This window comes from Medicago truncatula, chromosome 1, assembly GCF_003473485.1.
Source record: "Medicago truncatula cultivar Jemalong A17 chromosome 1, MtrunA17r5.0-ANR, whole genome shotgun sequence".
In the NCBI taxonomy this organism is placed as follows: domain Eukaryota; kingdom Viridiplantae; phylum Streptophyta; class Magnoliopsida; order Fabales; family Fabaceae; genus Medicago; species Medicago truncatula.
In genome coordinates, this window is record NC_053042.1 from 44930298 (window position 1) to 44949301 (window position 19004).

At 33.0% G+C, this 19004-nt stretch overlaps 1 protein-coding gene across 2 annotated transcripts; it reads left to right on the top strand.

The window, feature by feature from the left end:
* The first annotated feature begins 12477 nt into the window (after positions 1-12477).
* On the top strand, positions 12478-14531 carry LOC25484877 (geraniol 8-hydroxylase). 2 transcript variants are annotated; one of them, XM_039829848.1, is made up of 3 exons: positions 12478-12604; positions 12744-13630; positions 13890-14474. In XM_039829848.1, exons 2-3 carry the CDS (start codon positions 12746-12748, stop codon positions 14472-14474), a joined length of 1470 nt encoding a protein of 489 aa, XP_039685782.1. In that variant the 5' UTR covers positions 12478-12604; positions 12744-12745. The 2 variants fall into 2 exon arrangements, with proteins under 2 accessions (XP_039685782.1, XP_013469342.2); XM_013613888.3 differs by lacking the exon at positions 12478-12604 and having other exon boundaries at positions 12746-13630; positions 13890-14531.
* Positions 14532-19004: the final 4473 nt, after the last annotated feature.

Below are 19004 nucleotides of genomic sequence, written 5' to 3' on the forward strand. Positions count from 1 at the left end.
AAGGATTAACACTCCCATGTAATACCTTCGTGGGTAATTGTTTCCTATGGATTTTAGAAACCACAGGAATCTTTCATGTGGAAATTTCCTAAGGAAAAGTGCACAAATTGGAAAATATTATTATTAAGAGCTAAATAAATAATAAAACAAAAACATAAACAAGGTGTTAGAGAAATATTAGCCTCACAAATTTGAGTATACCGTGTCATATTCATTGTTATTAGTGGAGTTAATTATATTCATACAGAATAACCTACTACTACAAACTATAAAAAGTCACCACTAGACCCAATGAGCCCTGACAATAAATGGCCCCCAAACCATTGTAAATCAAATCTTATGTCATGTTTGTTTCTACTAAAAAAAACTACAAAAAGCATCGTTGATTGAGAAAACAAAAAACATATGAACTTGTAGTTAAAGCATCATGTTTGTAAACAAGATGTTGTGGTTATTCTGCAATTGAAAAAAAAAAAAGTTTATTCAACAAGAGACCACCATGTTTTATACCAAAATTACATGGATACAGTGGTAAAAGATTCTGCAATTTGGTCCTCTAAATTTACATAATAAAAGATAAGTCTCTACAATTTACTATAACTAATTAATCAAAAACAAAACAATACATTAATCAAAATCAATTTCAAAATCAAAACACTAAATCAATATGAACACATCAACAACACATTAATATCCCATAAATATACAATATTATTAATTTAGTTTTCAAAAAAGATTATTAATTTACTTATAGGAAACAAATATGTCTAGTAAACTATGAGTGAAGCCTCATTTTTGTGGTATTGTGGTTACTTTATGGTTCATTTTAGATCTTGTTTTCCTTTTTCTTCAGAAAAAGATCTTGTCTTTTTTTTAAAAAAATTCTATAAAGATGCAAGAATTATTTTTCATCGCATGGACTATATTTTCCATTTTTAAATATTGTCAGAAACTTAATTGTCCTTTAATTTTTAAAAGAGAGAAAACCAGTATATTGATCTTATACACACAATAAATGTGGATTTCCGACCTATTCCACACACAACATCCATGTATTTTGTCAATATTTGTGTGCCAATATTATTTCAACCAAAATATTATTTTTCAAAAATAGTTTGATGTTAAATTTGGACTAAAATCATGTTAACGATATAAGAAGAGAAAATAAAATAAGATACCCAAAATATTTCAATTTTTAAAGTTTCATGAAAAAATTAAAAAAAATTAAAAATTTATTAAATCCTCAGGAAAATCGGAAGGAAGAGTGGTCCAGAATATTTCGCAGGAAAAGCCTGACCAAAAGGTACAGTTACCTGCGGATATTATTGCGTTGACATATTCCGCTGGAAAAGTTCTCGGTGTAAACAGGTAAATCCCCAAGTATTCCTGTGGATTTATTTGCGCATGAAAATCCGCAGGACATTCGATTGTTTACTCTAATGAATCTCTTTATTTAGCCTGTCTTTGGATTTTCTATCTTGTTGTTTTAATTTAATTATTATAATGGGTAGGAGTGCCCTTATACTCATTTTTCATTTATATAACTTATTTGTCGTTAAAAAAAACCAAAAAAAACATATCAATAACATCTTTTTTTTAGGGATATCAATCAATAGAGGAATGCTAGCAACACTCTCTTTTGAGCACTCTCTCTAGCACTCACTTATTTATTGGGTGAAATCAATGTAGGACCTACACTTTGAAAATGGAACCCACACAGAGTGATGGGACATACATTGATTTCACCCAATAAATGAGTGAGTGCTAGAGAGAGTGCTCAAAAGAGAGTGTTGCTAGCATTTCTCCAATCAATAATATCTAATCTTGTTAAAGTATGGCGCATACATATATAAAACACTTCAAGGAGGCAAAGGGTCAGGGGCGGACCTAGACTAGGCCCGATGTGGCAAGTGCCACACCAGTTCAGACTCAATTTTTGTTTTTTTTTATTTTTTATTTTTAGTTAAATCAATCTATGTAAATTAATCACATATGTGTATGATGTTGACCTGGAGTACCTGACGTAAAATCCAATAGCATGTACCACTATACCTACAATTTTTTTATGAATAATTATTGTGAGAAATAATATATATATATATATACACACACACACTAAAGAAATTGTCCCCTCAAAAAATTACTCATGGCATTGATGCAAACCTGCAAAAAATTGTGCGTCATTGATTTTGTGAGGCCAGATCCACCCCTGCAAAAGGCAGAGGCAAGAAGTAATATTGTAAACTAAATCGCAACAATAGTATCATATATTACGGTAGAAAGTAAATGTATTGATTGATTCAGATGTTTAGCGATAATCTGGGTTTTGCACTAGACTATTGGTCTTTTTCCTCCAATCTACGGTAGAAAAAAAAAAATAACAAAAAGCTTTTTTTTTTTGCCAAACAGCATGCGCCGAGCACATGGGGGTGTGCGCTTGGAGCATGTGGCAGGCAATCCAGCCTTTTATGGAGGTGCAATCTGCATCGGTCATGCATCTGGGGCACATAACATCCTGGGCGAATTTTCCCGTTTTTATTCGTTTTTTGAGTGCTTTTCTTCCTTGATAGCATATTAGGTCATACAACAATAATTCAATATGAGGTATACATGAGATTCTTCATACAAGAACAAGAGTTGAACCTATATAAGAGATATTTTTTCTTCTTGATGAGTTGTGTCTCTTCATCTACATTGTCATCATAAGTGTAGTATTTATAACTCTCTTCAAAATCGGAAGTACGTAGTGGATTTCTGTTTATTCTTTAATGCATCAGCCATCCCTTGCTTTTGCCTTCTATTTATGTCATTCTTGACACCTATGTGTGGAGGATAATGGATTAAAACTGTTGGAACATATGTAGAAATTGAGTAATTGACTAAACACAAATTTCCACAATGGGTAGAACTAGTGTAGTGTGAATTAAAAAAATGGAAGTCCCACATCCATGGATCACACATTATTAGTGTTTATATAGTGGGGGTGTACCTCTAATTAATGGGGGTACATAATTATAATTATGTGAACGAAGTAAGCACTAGAGAAAAAATGTATATTGATATATATTTTATTATTTGGAAATGATAAATTAAATAATTAATTTAATCATTATTAGAAAGTGTTTTCTTAGTCCCCAAGTTTTGCTAAAAATATTTTGGAACGCAATCTAGAATATTTTCGAATACAATCTGAAATATTTTGGTAGGCAATCTAATATATTTTAGTGCATGATCTGAAATATATTTTGATAGTCAATAATATATTTCTGTAGTCAATAATATATTCATGTATTGAATAATATATTTTGAGACTCAATTTGAGATATTTTTGTACTAGATCTAATATGAGAATTACTTGCTCCCAAAGTTTCTCACTTATTAGTTGTGAACTTTCTCTATAAATAGAGAGCTCACACAGTGCTTTCCACACACCGAAATTCACAGTTGATGCTTCCTGTGATTTTCCTCTTTTCTTCCTCCTTCGACTTGTGTTGACAAGTCCTTCTCCTTTTTCTACTCCTTTCTGTCCCTTCGGAATTAAGAGTGTTCTTAAGACCATAATCCATCGTCGGTTTATTATCCTTTTGGAAATAAGAATGGTCTTAAGAGCATAGTCCCTTCAATTATTTATGTCTCTTTAGAATAAATAATATTTTAAGATCATGGTCCCTTTTTCGGTATAATAAAGATGATCTTAAATATATATTCTTCTTCAATTCTTGGAGAAGTTGGATGTTAGAATGGTAGCAATATCATATATGAGTGGTCATAGTACCATAGTTGGAGAAGTTAAAATTAGAATGGTGGTAATACCATATTTGCGTGGTCTCAACACCATAATAGAATGGTAACAATACCATATTGGTTTCAGTATTAAAGAGTGGTCTTAGTACCATATTAGAGGATGTTATTTCTCGAACGATCATATACGGTGCAGTATTTAATCGAACAGGTGAACTGGGCTGTTTTATCCTGGAGGCACACGGTTGTTAGTCTACCTTGCACAATTTCGGGTAGTGCCGTGATTTGTCTTAAAGAAAGCGACCTGGTCGTGACTCAACCCGGTAGAACTTCAAGAAGACTTAACATGGTAATATCTTCGGTGTTGATTTCGACTTTATTAAAAAGGTACGCTTCTGAACCCGAAAAACAACAATTTACAACAAAAACTAAATTAAATTTGTAGTAGCTAGTGTGGCCAAATTGTCTCGAAAAATTGTTGTACGGACTAAATATCTCTTTATTAATGTTTAAAATACACGTGGACCGTTCTTTATATGACACATGGACTGTCCCATAATCGTATTAGGAAAAAAAATTACAAAACGACTAGATTGTCCAAGTTTATTTTTGTAAGGAATTAAAGAGGTTTTTTTTTTGTCAAGGACTAATCTATCTTCCATACTTTTTGTCGGGCCCCAAAATTTATCTTCATTCTAAAAAAAATATAGTTAAGCATTTAAAATCCATTCTTTATAGTGTATTTGACAATGACACTTTATCTTACCTCCGTAAAACAAAAGAAAAAAAAATGGATGATTAAACATTTATTTTTGGGTGATACTAACTTGGATATTTAAGGCACATGTTAAAAATTTTATAAATGGTAAATATTTATTATAAAACATTAACTTTTAATCTCTAAAAGAATAAATTGACACAATTTTTTAGATAAAATTTTCACTTTAGGTTCCTTAACATGTGTCTTAAGACACAAGTTAGCATTTCTTATTATTTTTATGTAGGCTTAAATATGTATTTCATTCTTGCAATTAGGGGTCGTTTAAAAATTGGTCTCTGTAATCGCTAATCCTGACAATTTACCCTTGCATTGTTTAATCATTTAAAATTTTGTCCCCCTCCCCACTTAATCACTACCACATCACTAATTTGATGACGTGGCAATCACTGTCACATATGAAATTCCAATTTTACCCATGGGCTTCCAATTCTTTCTTCAATATTTTGTCCTCTTCTTAAGGGCAAAATTGGAATTTCACGTGTGACAGTGATTGCCACGTCATCAAATTAGTGACATGACAGTGATTAAGTTGGTCAAATGACGAAATTTTAAATGATTAATGATTGTAAGGTTAGTTTGCAAGGATTAGCGAATACAGAGACCAATTTTTAAACGACCACTAATTGTAAGGATGAAATACATATTTATGCATTTAGGCATTAACATGTTAAGGAACCTAAAGACAAAATTTTATGTATTTAGGCATTTCATATCCATTTATGTTGATGCTTGTGTACTCATTTCCAAAACTCGAAGTGTAGTAAACACCTTCGAGGAGGCTAGCATAGATGTGGAAACTCGAAGTCTTCTGCACGTTTAGAAAAGCTTCATGTTCCACTGATTTTCTTTATGTGTTCCACTTTTGGATCCTATTTTTTACAATGGTGAATATACTATGAATAGCTTTTTCTATTTGTTTTTTGGTTGAGTTTAAAACATCAAAATAGAGAGATTTATTGAATACACTTTGCAAGTATTTGCTAGAATGACTCCATATGATGAGGAAAAAGCCTCTTGTGTGTGTCAAAATGGTGGTATAAAATTCATAAGCCTGTATTTTCGTGGAATGCATGCTTGAAGGGTTGGCAAGTGAGGTCAATATGGACGTTTTGAAAATAGAACTTTTACTGCTTATAAGTCTATAATATCTTATTATGGAGCCTTTTCATGAAGCACTCTAGAGTGGTTGAAAACTATAAGATACTTCAATCAAAATATGATGGCTAGTGGCAGAAAATGGGTTTTTACAACCTAAGTTGTAATGAGCTAATAAAATAGGAGCAAATATTCTGTGTTATTGAAATATCAGCGGTAATTAATTCTCTGTGTTATTCAATAACACAGAGCAAATAATTAAATTCTGTACATCACGCCTTCATTTAGGTCCATGTTATCAGTCAAGTCCCTCACGTCTGCATCAGTCTTATTTTTCATAATACTTCCAGCTGAGGCATGTAAGAGCGTGCACGTTTGCGCCTCCAAACCTGTAGCCTGTAGGACACCTCTTGAGAAGTAGTTTGAACCTATTTCAAGCTTCCTAGAGAGATTCACCATCTTGTTGCCCAAAACTTGCAATCTCTTTCTTTCTATTAAAGTATTTAGTTAATGGAAAAAAGCGTTCGAGAAATTGTCTCTTCAGTTTGTCCCAAGTAGCAATAGCTCCATTTGGAAGTGAGTTGAGCCAATCCTTTGCGCGTGTTGTGAGCGAGTAACCAAAAAATCTTAGCCTCTTGTTTATCCAGATGCTCTAGAAGGATTTGTAGTGCCGCAAACTTCCATGAAATGTGTCAAATGTGTATTGTAGTCTTCAAAGTCTTCCCTAGAAAATTTATCGTCCCTCCAAAAAGTGAGCACATATTTTTTGATATTGAGCGTGACTGGATTCGCCAGTTGGAATCCAAAAGATACCTCCTCCAAGTTGTCGAGTCTTTCATAATTTGCCTAAGGTGGTGCGATGAATGTCTCTTATCTGTGCTTCGTTGAATGAGAAACCACTATCGTCGGGAAGTGGAACCGCCTCTACTCTTGTTGCTTCTTTCTACTCTTTGGATAACCGAGTAGCTTTTTGGATGACCTAACAGTTATTTCGATCTCTAAGTCACCTCAATTTTCACCTCGCATAAAAATAAAAAATAAAACTCAATAACCTTTCAGTAGATTAAATTTTTTGGGTATTTTTAAAAAAAAAAATTACAAAAAATAAATATATGAAAAAATAAAATAAGTTGCAATTAAAGTAAAGTGAAAATTTCTTGTTGAAGAAGATCAACAATCCGTGACAACAGAGCAAAAAACTTAATGATATTTTTGACAAGTGTACCATTTTTGACAAGTGTACCAAACGTGTCATTAAATAATATCTATAAAGATTCATTTCCATGGAGACACTACAAGAAATGAAGGTAATTCCGACCAAAAAATTTCGAGGAAACTTGATTTCTCACTAAAATAAAGATTTTCCGAGGAACAATTTCCTCGGTATGCACGTGTCAGGAATCTCTGCTCCGGCAGCTGCATAATCAGTTTAACACGGTTTTCAAGATGGCATATCAAGGAACTACCGAGGACAATGTTTCTCGGAAAACATGTTGTCACTGTATTCTCTATTACATAGTAGTGTACAATATTGAAACTTAGAAAGAAAAAGAAGAAAAAAAAAAAACTGAACGTGCTCCATCTTCTCTCTCAACTGGGACACCATGCTGTCTCTCACCTACATACACCTCACAAAACCTTCCTTTTTGAGCAATTGAAGTTTTACATTTATCTTTTTCTTCTCAAATCCTTCAATAGAAGCTAAAAAGAATCAAGATGAGTTAACATTTTCCATTTTCGTTTTTTTATTTTTTGCTGAACCCACAAAACCCTTTTTTCCCCAAAATTCCATTTTTGCCTTTTAATTGAATTCCTTTTTTCCCTATTTGATTTCGTGGTGACAAGAATCACATGTTTTGTTTGCGTTTTTGTTCTTTAGGAGAGGTTTGATCTGTGTTGTTTTGCTGGGCGAATTTTGTCCTGTTGAGATTGTATTTTTAAGCGTTTACTGTAACAGGAGGGGTTTGTGTAGTTTTGGTAGGTGTTGTTATGTTGGGGGCGTGAGGATGCTTTATTGTCCTCTGTAATTTTGAGCTCATCCCACTATCTTTGTGGAAGCTCTTTTCATATATATAATATGCTGTTAAAAAAAATAGCATGATCTCCATTGTTCATTATGTATTGCTCTTACACACCTCTTCCATTTTGTTCATTATTTGTGTTGTTGTTACAAACTTCTTTGATTTTGTTCCGATTATGTTCAATTTTGTGCATTATCTATGTTGTATTGTATTCAATCTAGAATAACCTCAATTTTTTTTATGTTTAATCATGTTTTTATTTTATTCTGGTACAAATCATGTTTTTATTTTTATGTATTGTGTAATTAATACAAAATTTGTGAAAAACTGAATAATAAGTTTCTGCAAGTGTGAAAGTAGTGAAAAATTAGTTTTTTTTAGTGTGAAAAATTAGTAAAATTATGTTGTTTGAGTGTTGAGTTATTTGAAATTTGAAAATAAAATTGGCGCTTTTTTGAAATTTGAAAATAATATCGGTGGTCTTTTATAAATTTGAAATTCAAAAGTTTTGGCACCCATGAAAATAATTATTTTTATTTTAAATTAAATACATTCCGAGGACAAAGTTCCTCGGAAATGCTAGTCACTTTGGTGACATCCTTTTCAAATGTGTCAGTTTGCGACTGTCAAATCATTATTCCGAGGACATTTTTCCTCAGAAACAAAAGTTCCTCGGTAATTGGATTGCAACCAACTATTTTTCCAGGACATGAGTTCCTCGGAAAAAATTGGCATTACGAGGAGATATGGACGATTTTCAAGGAGTTTTGTGCCTCCGAATTTCAGAGTTTTCTTGTAGTGAGATTAATATTTTTTTACTTGCCAATTGTAACAATACTTAATTAAACAAAAATAGTAAATTGAAAACGTTGCATAAGATTTGTTCTTTGTAAGAAAATAAAATAGGATTCAAACATAATAATGACAAACGATTAAGATTCTTTGAATCTCCTTTTTTTTTTTTTTGTAGTGTTACAATGTAACAAGACAAAAAGAAAAAGAAAAAAGAGGGATAGATGAAATTTAGTTTCAAGTTTATCTCTCAAGATGAGAGAATCAATGTCAGGCGGAGGGCAGTTCCTAGTTTAATTACAGCTTGAGGTTTATGTTCACAATGTTTAACAAAGTAGACATATCCCATTTACAATGTTTTTTTTGTGAAAGAACTTTTTATTAGGTTCTAAAGATGCGTCTAATAAAAGTCATTCAAAAATTTAAAAGTTTAAGGAAAATTAAACAAGTTTAAATTTAAAAGGGACTAAAACTTCATGCTAATTTTTTTTTTATAGGAACATAAACATAAAAAAAAAAATTATAAGGACTAAAAGTAAAATTTGATATACTTATAAGGATAAAAACTTATTTAATCTTTAATTTAATGATCAAATATTCAAACTTTCATATAAAAAGTTACTAAGTTTTGGTGTAGTATTATTTTTCTAATTTTATCCCCTTTTTTTACCACTTTATCCTTCCTTACCAATAAAATGAATTAATGTTTAAATAATTGAACAAAATTTTACAATTTCTAATGTTTATATTGACAAAAGCTGAAAAACAAACATGCTAGTGTTAATATTGACGTTAATCTATAAAGTATATAAAGGGAATACATCGTTTTGGGGTTGTTTTTTTACTTATAATTATACCCTTAAATAAATATACCTATAAGATTACTATATTATTGGTGTCATTCAAAAAGATAAGAAGTATATCCAACGATAGAAGTTGTCCGAAAGAATAGCGAAAGATAAATTTGCAAATGACAAAAGATATATCTGCGGAATTCACAATATGTTGTTGAATAAAAGGCTGAAGTCCATAATACAAACTTGGGTGGAATACAGTCATGACAATTTCGTGTGACCAAGCCTCCTTGTAAACAACATTTCGTTTCTTCATATTGTTGGTATCATTGAAAAAAATAGATATAATTTGTTACAATATAAAATGATAAAATATTTATACCTATAATTTTAATCAAAATCAAAATTATTTTAATCAAAATTTTATAAACATAATTATATTATTCATAATTTATACGCATTAGCGTAATAGAAAGAGCGAACACACGGACGTAGAGTGTTGGTATGAATGTTAGTATTATATAAAAGAAACAATTACACAATATCTAACTACCATTTGCATGTCTTATTCTCACAGAAGTCATATTATGGTATTTAAAAACAAGTTATCCAACTACCATTTGCTTGTCTTATACTCATGTGAAACCACCACTTGCATCTCTTATTCTCGTAGAGTCATATGCATGGGGTATTTAAAATGTTACGTAAGTACCATGAAAATGGACGTGTCTACAATTTTGTACTTCATTACATATAATGTATGAGATTCTTGTCATTAAATAATTAGATAAAAAAAAAAAAAAAAATCGCTTGGACTTTCAAATCATATTGTACTTACCATGCCTTTTTTTTCAACAACGGTTAGAAATTCACATTTTAACGAAGAATAAGTGGAGAGTCTTTTGTTCAAATCAAAACCACTGCATATATAATTTAACGTCCCTATTAATTAATCTAAGTTCACTTAAATTGTACCTATCATACCTTATTGAAAGAAAATAAGAATATACCTACCATGCTCTTCTTCTTTTCTTGGATAATTTGAGATAAAAATATATAGGTGGATTTTATATATAGTTTGAATGAAAATAAAATGGAGAGGAAAAAGTAAATTAGGTAGGTTTTATATATATAGCTTGAATGATAAATAATAACAATTATTGCATAAGGAAAACAGTACATAAATTGAGCATGTGAATGTGAACTTGCTATAATGAATCATGGATTGGATGAATACTTGAATCCTTACTAAAGGAAAAACAATAGATTGCGACAACTGTAAGTAGAAATACAGGGTTGAGGCGACCATCCTAGGCCTAAAAGTATGTAGTATAAAATTGGACCCCAAAAATAATAAAAATAATGATACACACGCCCATTTTCGCACACTTGTTTTGTTTTTCTTCACTGTTCCCCCCTTTTATTCTATTATTGAAAATTCATATGTTTCTCCTCCAATTCATAATTAAGTGTTTGTTACTTTGAACTTATCAACTAAGAATCCTCTTAATGATCGATCAAACACAACTCCAAGATTGATTTGCCGAGTTTGAAATATTTTTGAATCTAACAGTACCTATATTTGAAAATGTATAATATATGTACATGATGTTTTTTTTCCATAAAAAACTTTATTTTTGTTATTAAATCTTAACCCCTGCAGATCACCAAAAAGTTTGAGTCCACCCATAGTTATAAGAATAAACTCTAATCACTGAACTAGCACATCATAAAATTTAATATAGTGTAAAACCAATTTACATATTCTCATTAAATTTACAGTAAAAAAATGTATATGCTCATTAAATTCACGGTTACTGCATGCATATCACCTCATTGTGTGGAAAGCTCAAATAAATTAAAAGTGGGAAATAACATGTCGGTTACCCATACATGTAGTATTTCAATGAACTTATTTAACTTCTTAAAAAATAAAAATCGTGTGCTCAAAATTTTGTGACCACTCAAATATTTTCCTCTTTCATTTTTTTTACATTGATATTTTTTTATGAAGACAAATTCAATTTTTTTTTTTTTGTGGTGTTGTAAATTCATTTGTTTGTTTACACGACCATAAGTTTGACTGGATATAAATATGATTTATGCCAGAACACAGCAACGCGTATGTTTCTGCTTACGTGACAGCACATAGTGCACCAACTTTATACTCTACTCTTAATACTACTCCTTTTAATAATTTAATAAAAAAAACTTGTTCAGACTAGTGCAGCATAGCATAGTTTGGAAGGGAAGAAGCAAATAATGTTTCTTCTCACTACACTTTGTCGTGGGAAATGATTCGAAAAAAAACTCAATAATTATAATAAGACAAGTTCTAGGTAGCTGTCAAAGAAAAAAGACAAGTTCTAGGTAGCTGTCAAAGAAAAAAGACAAGTTCTAGGGTTTAGTTTTATAATAAAACTGAACTGTTTAATTTTTTTTCTTCATAAAATGGTAGAAACTTTATTTTTTTTAAAGAAAATTAAGGATAGATTTGGCAAGTAACCTAGTGGCTGGACCTCACACATTTAAATGTGAAAAAATGGGAAGTCTGTGGTTCGAACGTCTACCCCAGTATAATATTGTCCATTTGAAATTTGAAGTTCTTCTTAACATTTTGGTCAAATGCATCTAAAGGTCCTTTAAGTTTTTCGTTTTTCCCAAAGTCGTCCTTTAAGTTTCAAAAGTCCCAAACAAGTCCTTTAAATTTCAAAAGTTCCAAAAAAGTCCTTTTAATTTTTGAACCGTTTCAAACAGATCATTTTATAGGATGATGGTGATGATTTAAATAATAGCAACAAAGAGCATTATCCACCATTTGTCATGCCTAAAAAGATGACTAATTTTAAGTGGGTGTTAGGAGTCAGATTTGGTACCAAAGATGAGTTCAAGGAAGCAATTACCAACTATGCTATCTACAATAGGACTTGTTTGAAACGATTCAAAAACTAAAAGGACTTGTTTGAGACTTTTGAAACTTAAAGGATGACTTTGGGAAAAACGAAAAACTTAAAGGACCTTTAGATGTATTTAACCTAACATTTTATGCACAAATTTTTCACTTTCAAAGTAGTATATTTTTTTAATCAAGTAATTGCACATGAGTGGTTAACAAGCTTCTCCAAATACAATCGTTCGAAGTGACTGGTATTAACAATTTTTAGTTACACTTTGCTTACCTATTGACCCAACTTCATATCACCGGACTCCTTTCCTTTGTGAACCGAAACTTTAAAACAAATATATTTTTTTTGTTTCAAATTGACGTAATTAACCTTCATATCCTCCTATAAATTGGGGTAACCAAGAAAGTAAGTGGCAAGAAGCCAAGAAGTCCTTCGAAGAAGTCTTAATTTCTTTGGTTCACTTTCATTACTTAAGTAAGTCATTTTTATAATTAGTTATTCTTTCTGATTATTTCAAGCTTTAATCAATATTTCCCCTGCCTTAATATATGTTAATTAGTAATGCTGGCTATATATGGAATTAATATAGACCTTGTTCCTCAATTGATTACAGATATGGATTATATGACTAGTGCTATGCTCTTTTCGGTGACATGCATTGTCACCATCTTCATTGGTTCATTGCATGCAAGAAGCAGAAAATCAAACTACAAGCTTCCACCTGGACCTTCCTTTTTCACTATCATGTCAAATGTTGTTGAATTGTACAACAAGCCACAACAAACACTTGCAGAATTTGCTAAGTTATATGGTCCTATTATGCGCATTAAGCTATGCACAGAAACTACCATAATCATCTCATCATCACATATGGCCAAAGAGATTCTTTTTACAAATGATTCATTGTTCACTGATAGATCTGTTCCTGATAACACAACAACTCACAATCACAACAATTTTAGCTTAGTTTTCCTCCCATTTTCACCTCTTTGGCAACATCTTAGGAAAATATGTCATAATAATTTATTTTCTACCAAGACTCTTGATGGAAGTCAAGAACTTAGACGCATGAAATTAAAAGATCTTCTAAATGATATGCATAAAAGCAGCATAACTGGTGAAGCTGTTGATGTTGGAAGAGCTGCTTTCAAGGCTTGCATTAATTTTTTGTCATATACTTTTGTGTCTCAAGATTTTGTTGAGAATTTAGATGATGAATATAAAAATATAGTGTCTACTCTATTAAGTGCTGTTGGAACACCAAATATTGCTGATCATTTCCCAGTGTTGAAGATTTTTGATCCACAAGGCATTAGAAGACACACTACTCTTTATGTTTCAAAAGTGTTCTATGCTTTGGATATCATAATTGACCAACGAATGAAAATGAGACAAAGTGAACAGTATATCTCCAAAAATGACATGCTAGACGCCTTGTTGGACATTTCCAAGGAAGATAGCCAAAAGATGGATAAAAGGCAGATTAAGCATCTACTACTTGTATGTTCTTTCATCTTTCTCTAACTATTTCTTTTTTATAAAGAAAAATACATTTCACTAATGAAACATAACACAATTTCATACACAAGACGAATAATTTTATATAAAAAAAAAAAGATTCGAACACATCTTTTGGACCAAATATATAATAATTTAATATGTATTTTTATGACGTGTGTGACCAAATATATAATGTGTCCACACAAGAATTACTCGCTTGAGATCTTTACTTAACATGTTATTGTTGTATTTTTAATAGGATCTGCTTGTGGCGGGAACGGAAACATCGGCATATGGATTAGAAAGGGCAATGAGTGAAGTAGTACGGCATCCAGAGGTTATGTCAAAAGCAAAGAAGGAATTAGAGGAAACCATTGGATTAGGCAAACCAATTGAGGAATCAGATATTGATAGGCTTCCATACTTGAATGCAGTGATAAAAGAGAGTTTACGTTTACACCCTCCAGCTCCAATGTTACTTCCTAGGAAAGCAAGGGTAGATGTGGAAATAGCAGGTTACACAATTCCAAAAGGTGCACAAGTTCTGATCAATGAATGGGCTATTGGTAGAACAGACATATGGGATGATGCTCATTTGTTTTCACCAGAAAGATTTTTGGGTTCTGAAATTGATGTCAAAGGTCGACATTTTAAGCTTACACCGTTCGGTAGTGGAAGACGTATATGTCCTGGCTCACCACTTGCTGTTAGGATGTTGCATTTGATGTTGGGATCATTGATCAACTCCTTTGATTGGAAACTTGAAAATAATATGGAACCAAAGGACATGAACTTGGACAAACAACTAAGAGCTATTCCAGTTGCACTAAACAAAGTATATTAAGTAATTAAATTGATGAATAATCTCTTTGTGTAACACCTCTACCTTATGGGGTGCATTTATCTTTCGTGTTTTAATTTGCTCTAGTTCCTGTTGTATTAAACAATATTAAGTATTAAATAACCAGATCAATGTATTATCTTAAACTTAATAAATATTTGGTTTGATGAGCCTGGTTTTAAGGGAGTGTATTTTATCTTGCTTTTTGTATTTATAATTTTATATTATAGTTGAGTCGGTTTGAATGTCTTGTACCCTTTCAAGTTTACATGGAGATGTATTAAAAACTGATATAATCAAATTTCCTAGTTTGAGTACTTAATTGTTTTCTTTCAACTTTTTCGTTGTTTGATGTGAATACTTTATAGAGTTTCAATTTGTTGTTTCTTCTATTTATTTTTCAGAACTTCAAGTTATTAGTTTTCATTTATGTATTTATTTTCAAATGCCATTTGACTTGTTACGATGATGAGATATATAGATTGTGTGTCGGCATGTGTTTCCACTTTTCCACTATATTTTTTAGGTTTTACAAATATATAGTATTTATTATTTATTCTAACATTAATATGTACACCATTGTGTTTTCCGGCGAACATGAAAATAAAGGGTTGAGAGAAATGAGAGGTGATTTTCGGTGAAGCTTGTGTTTTCCGGCGAACACTCCGGTGATGGATTTGGGGGCGCTTTTTTCACGTGTTCTTTTGGGGTTTCTTCACCGTTTTTCTCCCTGAGTTCAATCCTTCACTTTATTTCACTTCTTTTTCGTGTTTTGTTGAGTTTCATGTTCAAATCGTTTTGTTGATGAAGTTTGAATCTGCGAATTGGGTTTTGTTCCTCTAACCTAGATTTCTCTTTGCTATTCGTTTTTGATGTTCGGTTTCTCTTAGATCCCCGTTTTGAGGTTGGGTACTGTTTGATTTCATCTCTGTGTTCATTATTCCTCTTCGACGGCGCCGTCGCTGTTTTTCCGGTGCAGTGGGTTTGAAGTTGGTTTCGTCTCTGGGTACTTCTGCGACGGAATCCCATCTAGGCTCTATCTCCACACCGGAATCACCACCTACTTCTGGTGACTTGGGTTTACCGGCGTTGCTCTCAGCTGGGTTTGTTCCTCTGATTTTTTCTTCAGCTTTCATTTGGTTCTTTGTACATGTTATTGGTCTTGGCTTGGTGCTTCGCAATTGATTGTGGTTCTCTGAATTGTCAATTGATCATTTGAAGTTTCCCTGGGTTTGATTTTTCTGTTTGGAGGTTTCATGTTTTCACTGTTATTATGTCCTGGTGTTTCGATATTTCATTGATTGCTTTCAGAGATGCAGTCTGGCTCATAAGCATTGGGTTTGTTGATGTTTTTCGTGTCCTCTTAAGTTGGTCCTGGGATTGTTAGCTTCTATTCGTTACTTTCTCTGATACAGATTGTTGGTTCTATTTGCTTCATTGTTGCGATTCTGGCTGTGTTTCGGCTCGGTTCTGCGTGGATTATTTCTCTGAAGCTATCTGTCTTTACTGGGTTGTTTTTTTGAAGTTTTTCGGCTCGTGTTTGGGTCTCTGCTCTGAGCTGCTGAGTTTGTTTGCCTTCTGTGGCGTGCTATTTTGTTGGTTTTGCTTTTTGGTTACTTCTGGCTGTTTGGTTTTGCGTTGTTTGGCAGGTTGTAACACCCCATTCCTAAATATAAATTATTTAATAAAATAAACACACATCAGAGTAATATTTTCAAATGGGCATGTCGCACTTCATTTTTAAAACTTCTTAAATAGAAATGTAAAACTATTTTAATAACTTTCAGCAATTAATATCATTAATCTGCAGCGGAATAATTGAATTCAAGCAACAACATTAACTGTTTTAAACTTCCAAACAAAACATCTTGGCATAAAAGCCTCATCCAGAATAATCCGACAATTATAGGGCTACAACAGCATTATCCAAAATTTGATACATAGGAATGAAAGAAAACAATAAAAATTCCATCCCACGTATCAGAGCCCTAGACACTTTTAGCCACCACCTACTACTCAGGATCACCTGCAAGTTACCCATAGAAAGGGCAACGTTTTCAAGCAGAAGGGGTGAGATTCTCAATCAATAAAAATAATATATAATAACATCAATTGAAAATCTAGCACCTTACAACATCAATGATTATTCAATAAGTATAGGTATTTCATAATCGACAACAATCATTCAAATATAGAATTCAATCAACAATTCAACTCATGATATGACATGACACCCCCCTTTAATACTCCTCAATAAATGCAACTATGCATGTGATACCATAATTCAGGGTCATGACCCACACCATTGTCGAATGGTTAAAGCATTCTCAGCATGACCTAAGTCCTCACCGCTCCACACCGCTTTGAACGACTAGTGTTCCACCGCTTTGAACGACAAGGCGTTCCAGAGCCGAAGCTCTCCCACTTTGATGTTTATGCAACTACCCCACCTGTGTATATCTACATACAACTCGACCACTACATATGTATCATATGACTTACTACTCCACAACTCAAACAATCCAGACTTACACAATTATTTAATAATTATGCACATACATCAATCATCTCCGACATTCACTAACACCAATCAATCCAATCACTGGCTAGTTTAAATAGGATTTGGTCACCTACACCAGGGTTATATTAGTTAAAGAGGAAGTTAAAGAACGCTCAAGAAGTCCCCTCATGCACTAAGCAACAGTTCAGAAAAGGCTGATTAAGGTTCACTTCGCTTAAGCGACGGCTAGTTCGCTTAAGCGACCAGCTTACAGTAGGTTCTGGGTTCAGTTCGCTTACGGGTCGCTCACGGTTCGCTTGAGCGAACTTTGGACAGAATGAAAAATGGTTTTTCGCTCACAGGGTCGCTTACATTCGCTTAAGCGAAATCTTGGCAGAACCAAACTTAATTTTCGCTCACCAGTTCGCTCACGGTTCGCTTAAGCGAACGGGTAAAATCGCGTTCTGGGCAGCTTGCTTGAATGCTCGCTTAAGCGACGGATGCTTCACTTAAGCAACCACTCATCTGGGCAGTGCAAAACCTACGGTTTCAGACCTCTTCTCACTCCAAAAACCCCATTTTAATCCCCTGATCACCCAAAATGTTTTCCAACAGATGTTTACAGGTCCTATATACAACTAGGCATTACAAAGAAACACAATTCAGCCATCAACAACAACAATTATATAATCATTCTACCATCACACAATATTTCATCAATTCATACAATTCATCCAAAATTCAATCAATTCATGGATTACAGCAACAACATGGATTAAGATTTCGTTCTTAACATTAAATTCCAAGAAACTAACACCGTCTTTACTCATTCCATCAGAATCATCATCAAACCCTAACTTTCATCTTATTTTTCAAAACTATTCAATTAGGTCAATTTCAGAAATTATAGATTATGATTATTGAGAGATAGTCTCACCCTTACCTTAGTTTTGCAGAAAATTAGACAGCAAGGATCGATTTCTAGGCTCTCCTCTCTAGCTCTTGCTCTTCTTCTCCCTTTTCCCAAAACTTGTTTGTTGTACGTGAAACTGTTTTCAGACTATTCCTTTTCCTAACTCCCCAAAACTATAACTCCCCCTATTACATTAAACTCCCTTAATTTTTATTAAATTCTAATTAACTCCCTAATTTCTAAAATAATATTAATTTCCACTTATTTTAATTATTATTATATTAAACTATATAATAAAATGCACACACCACATAAATCACCAAAAATCATATAAAATCACATTTGAGACTCCACATAATTCAAAATAAAATAAAATAATACTAGGGCGTTACAGGTGGGTGTCGACACTTGTTCATTGTGGGTGGACATGGTCTGTCTGTGGCCTTTCTTGGCATCCTTTGATGCTCCAGTGGCCAAGCCGGTGGCCACTCCGGAGGTGGAGAATTCGTTTGCCCAAGTCTTAACCGGCCCCGACGAGTTTCAACTTGCCAACCCTCCTCCGAAGGTTGTGATGGGAAAAACTATGTGTTTCCACATCAACCAATCTGAATATGAATCAGGATTAAAAGATTGTCGAAGCAACATACATGGCCGGTTGATTTTTCGTAAAGGTGACTCGCCCCTTACCACTCAAGCTCTCAAGTTGAATTTATGTAAGCTTTGGCCTTCTATTCTTAATTGGGAATTGACTCCGCTTGGCTGAGGTTTCTTTGAGTTCCATTTCAACACAATGGAGGATATACGGAAAATTTGGGCTATGGGGACGGTGAATTTGAAGCCTGGATTGATGAGCTTTTTTTGTTGGTCGAGAGACTTTGATACTCAAACACAGGTTCAAACTCACGCTCAGATTTGGGTACGGCTTTTACGCTTGCCTCGGGAATATTGGCGCAAGACAACTCTTTTGGAAATTGCTTCTGGTCTTGGAACGCCTCTGATTATAGATGATGCTACTATGCACAGACGCTTTGGACTCTTTGCACGTGTTTTGATTGATGTGGACTTATCCGAGCAACTGTTTGAAACTATTATTGTGGAACGCGAGGGACACGCCTTGTCA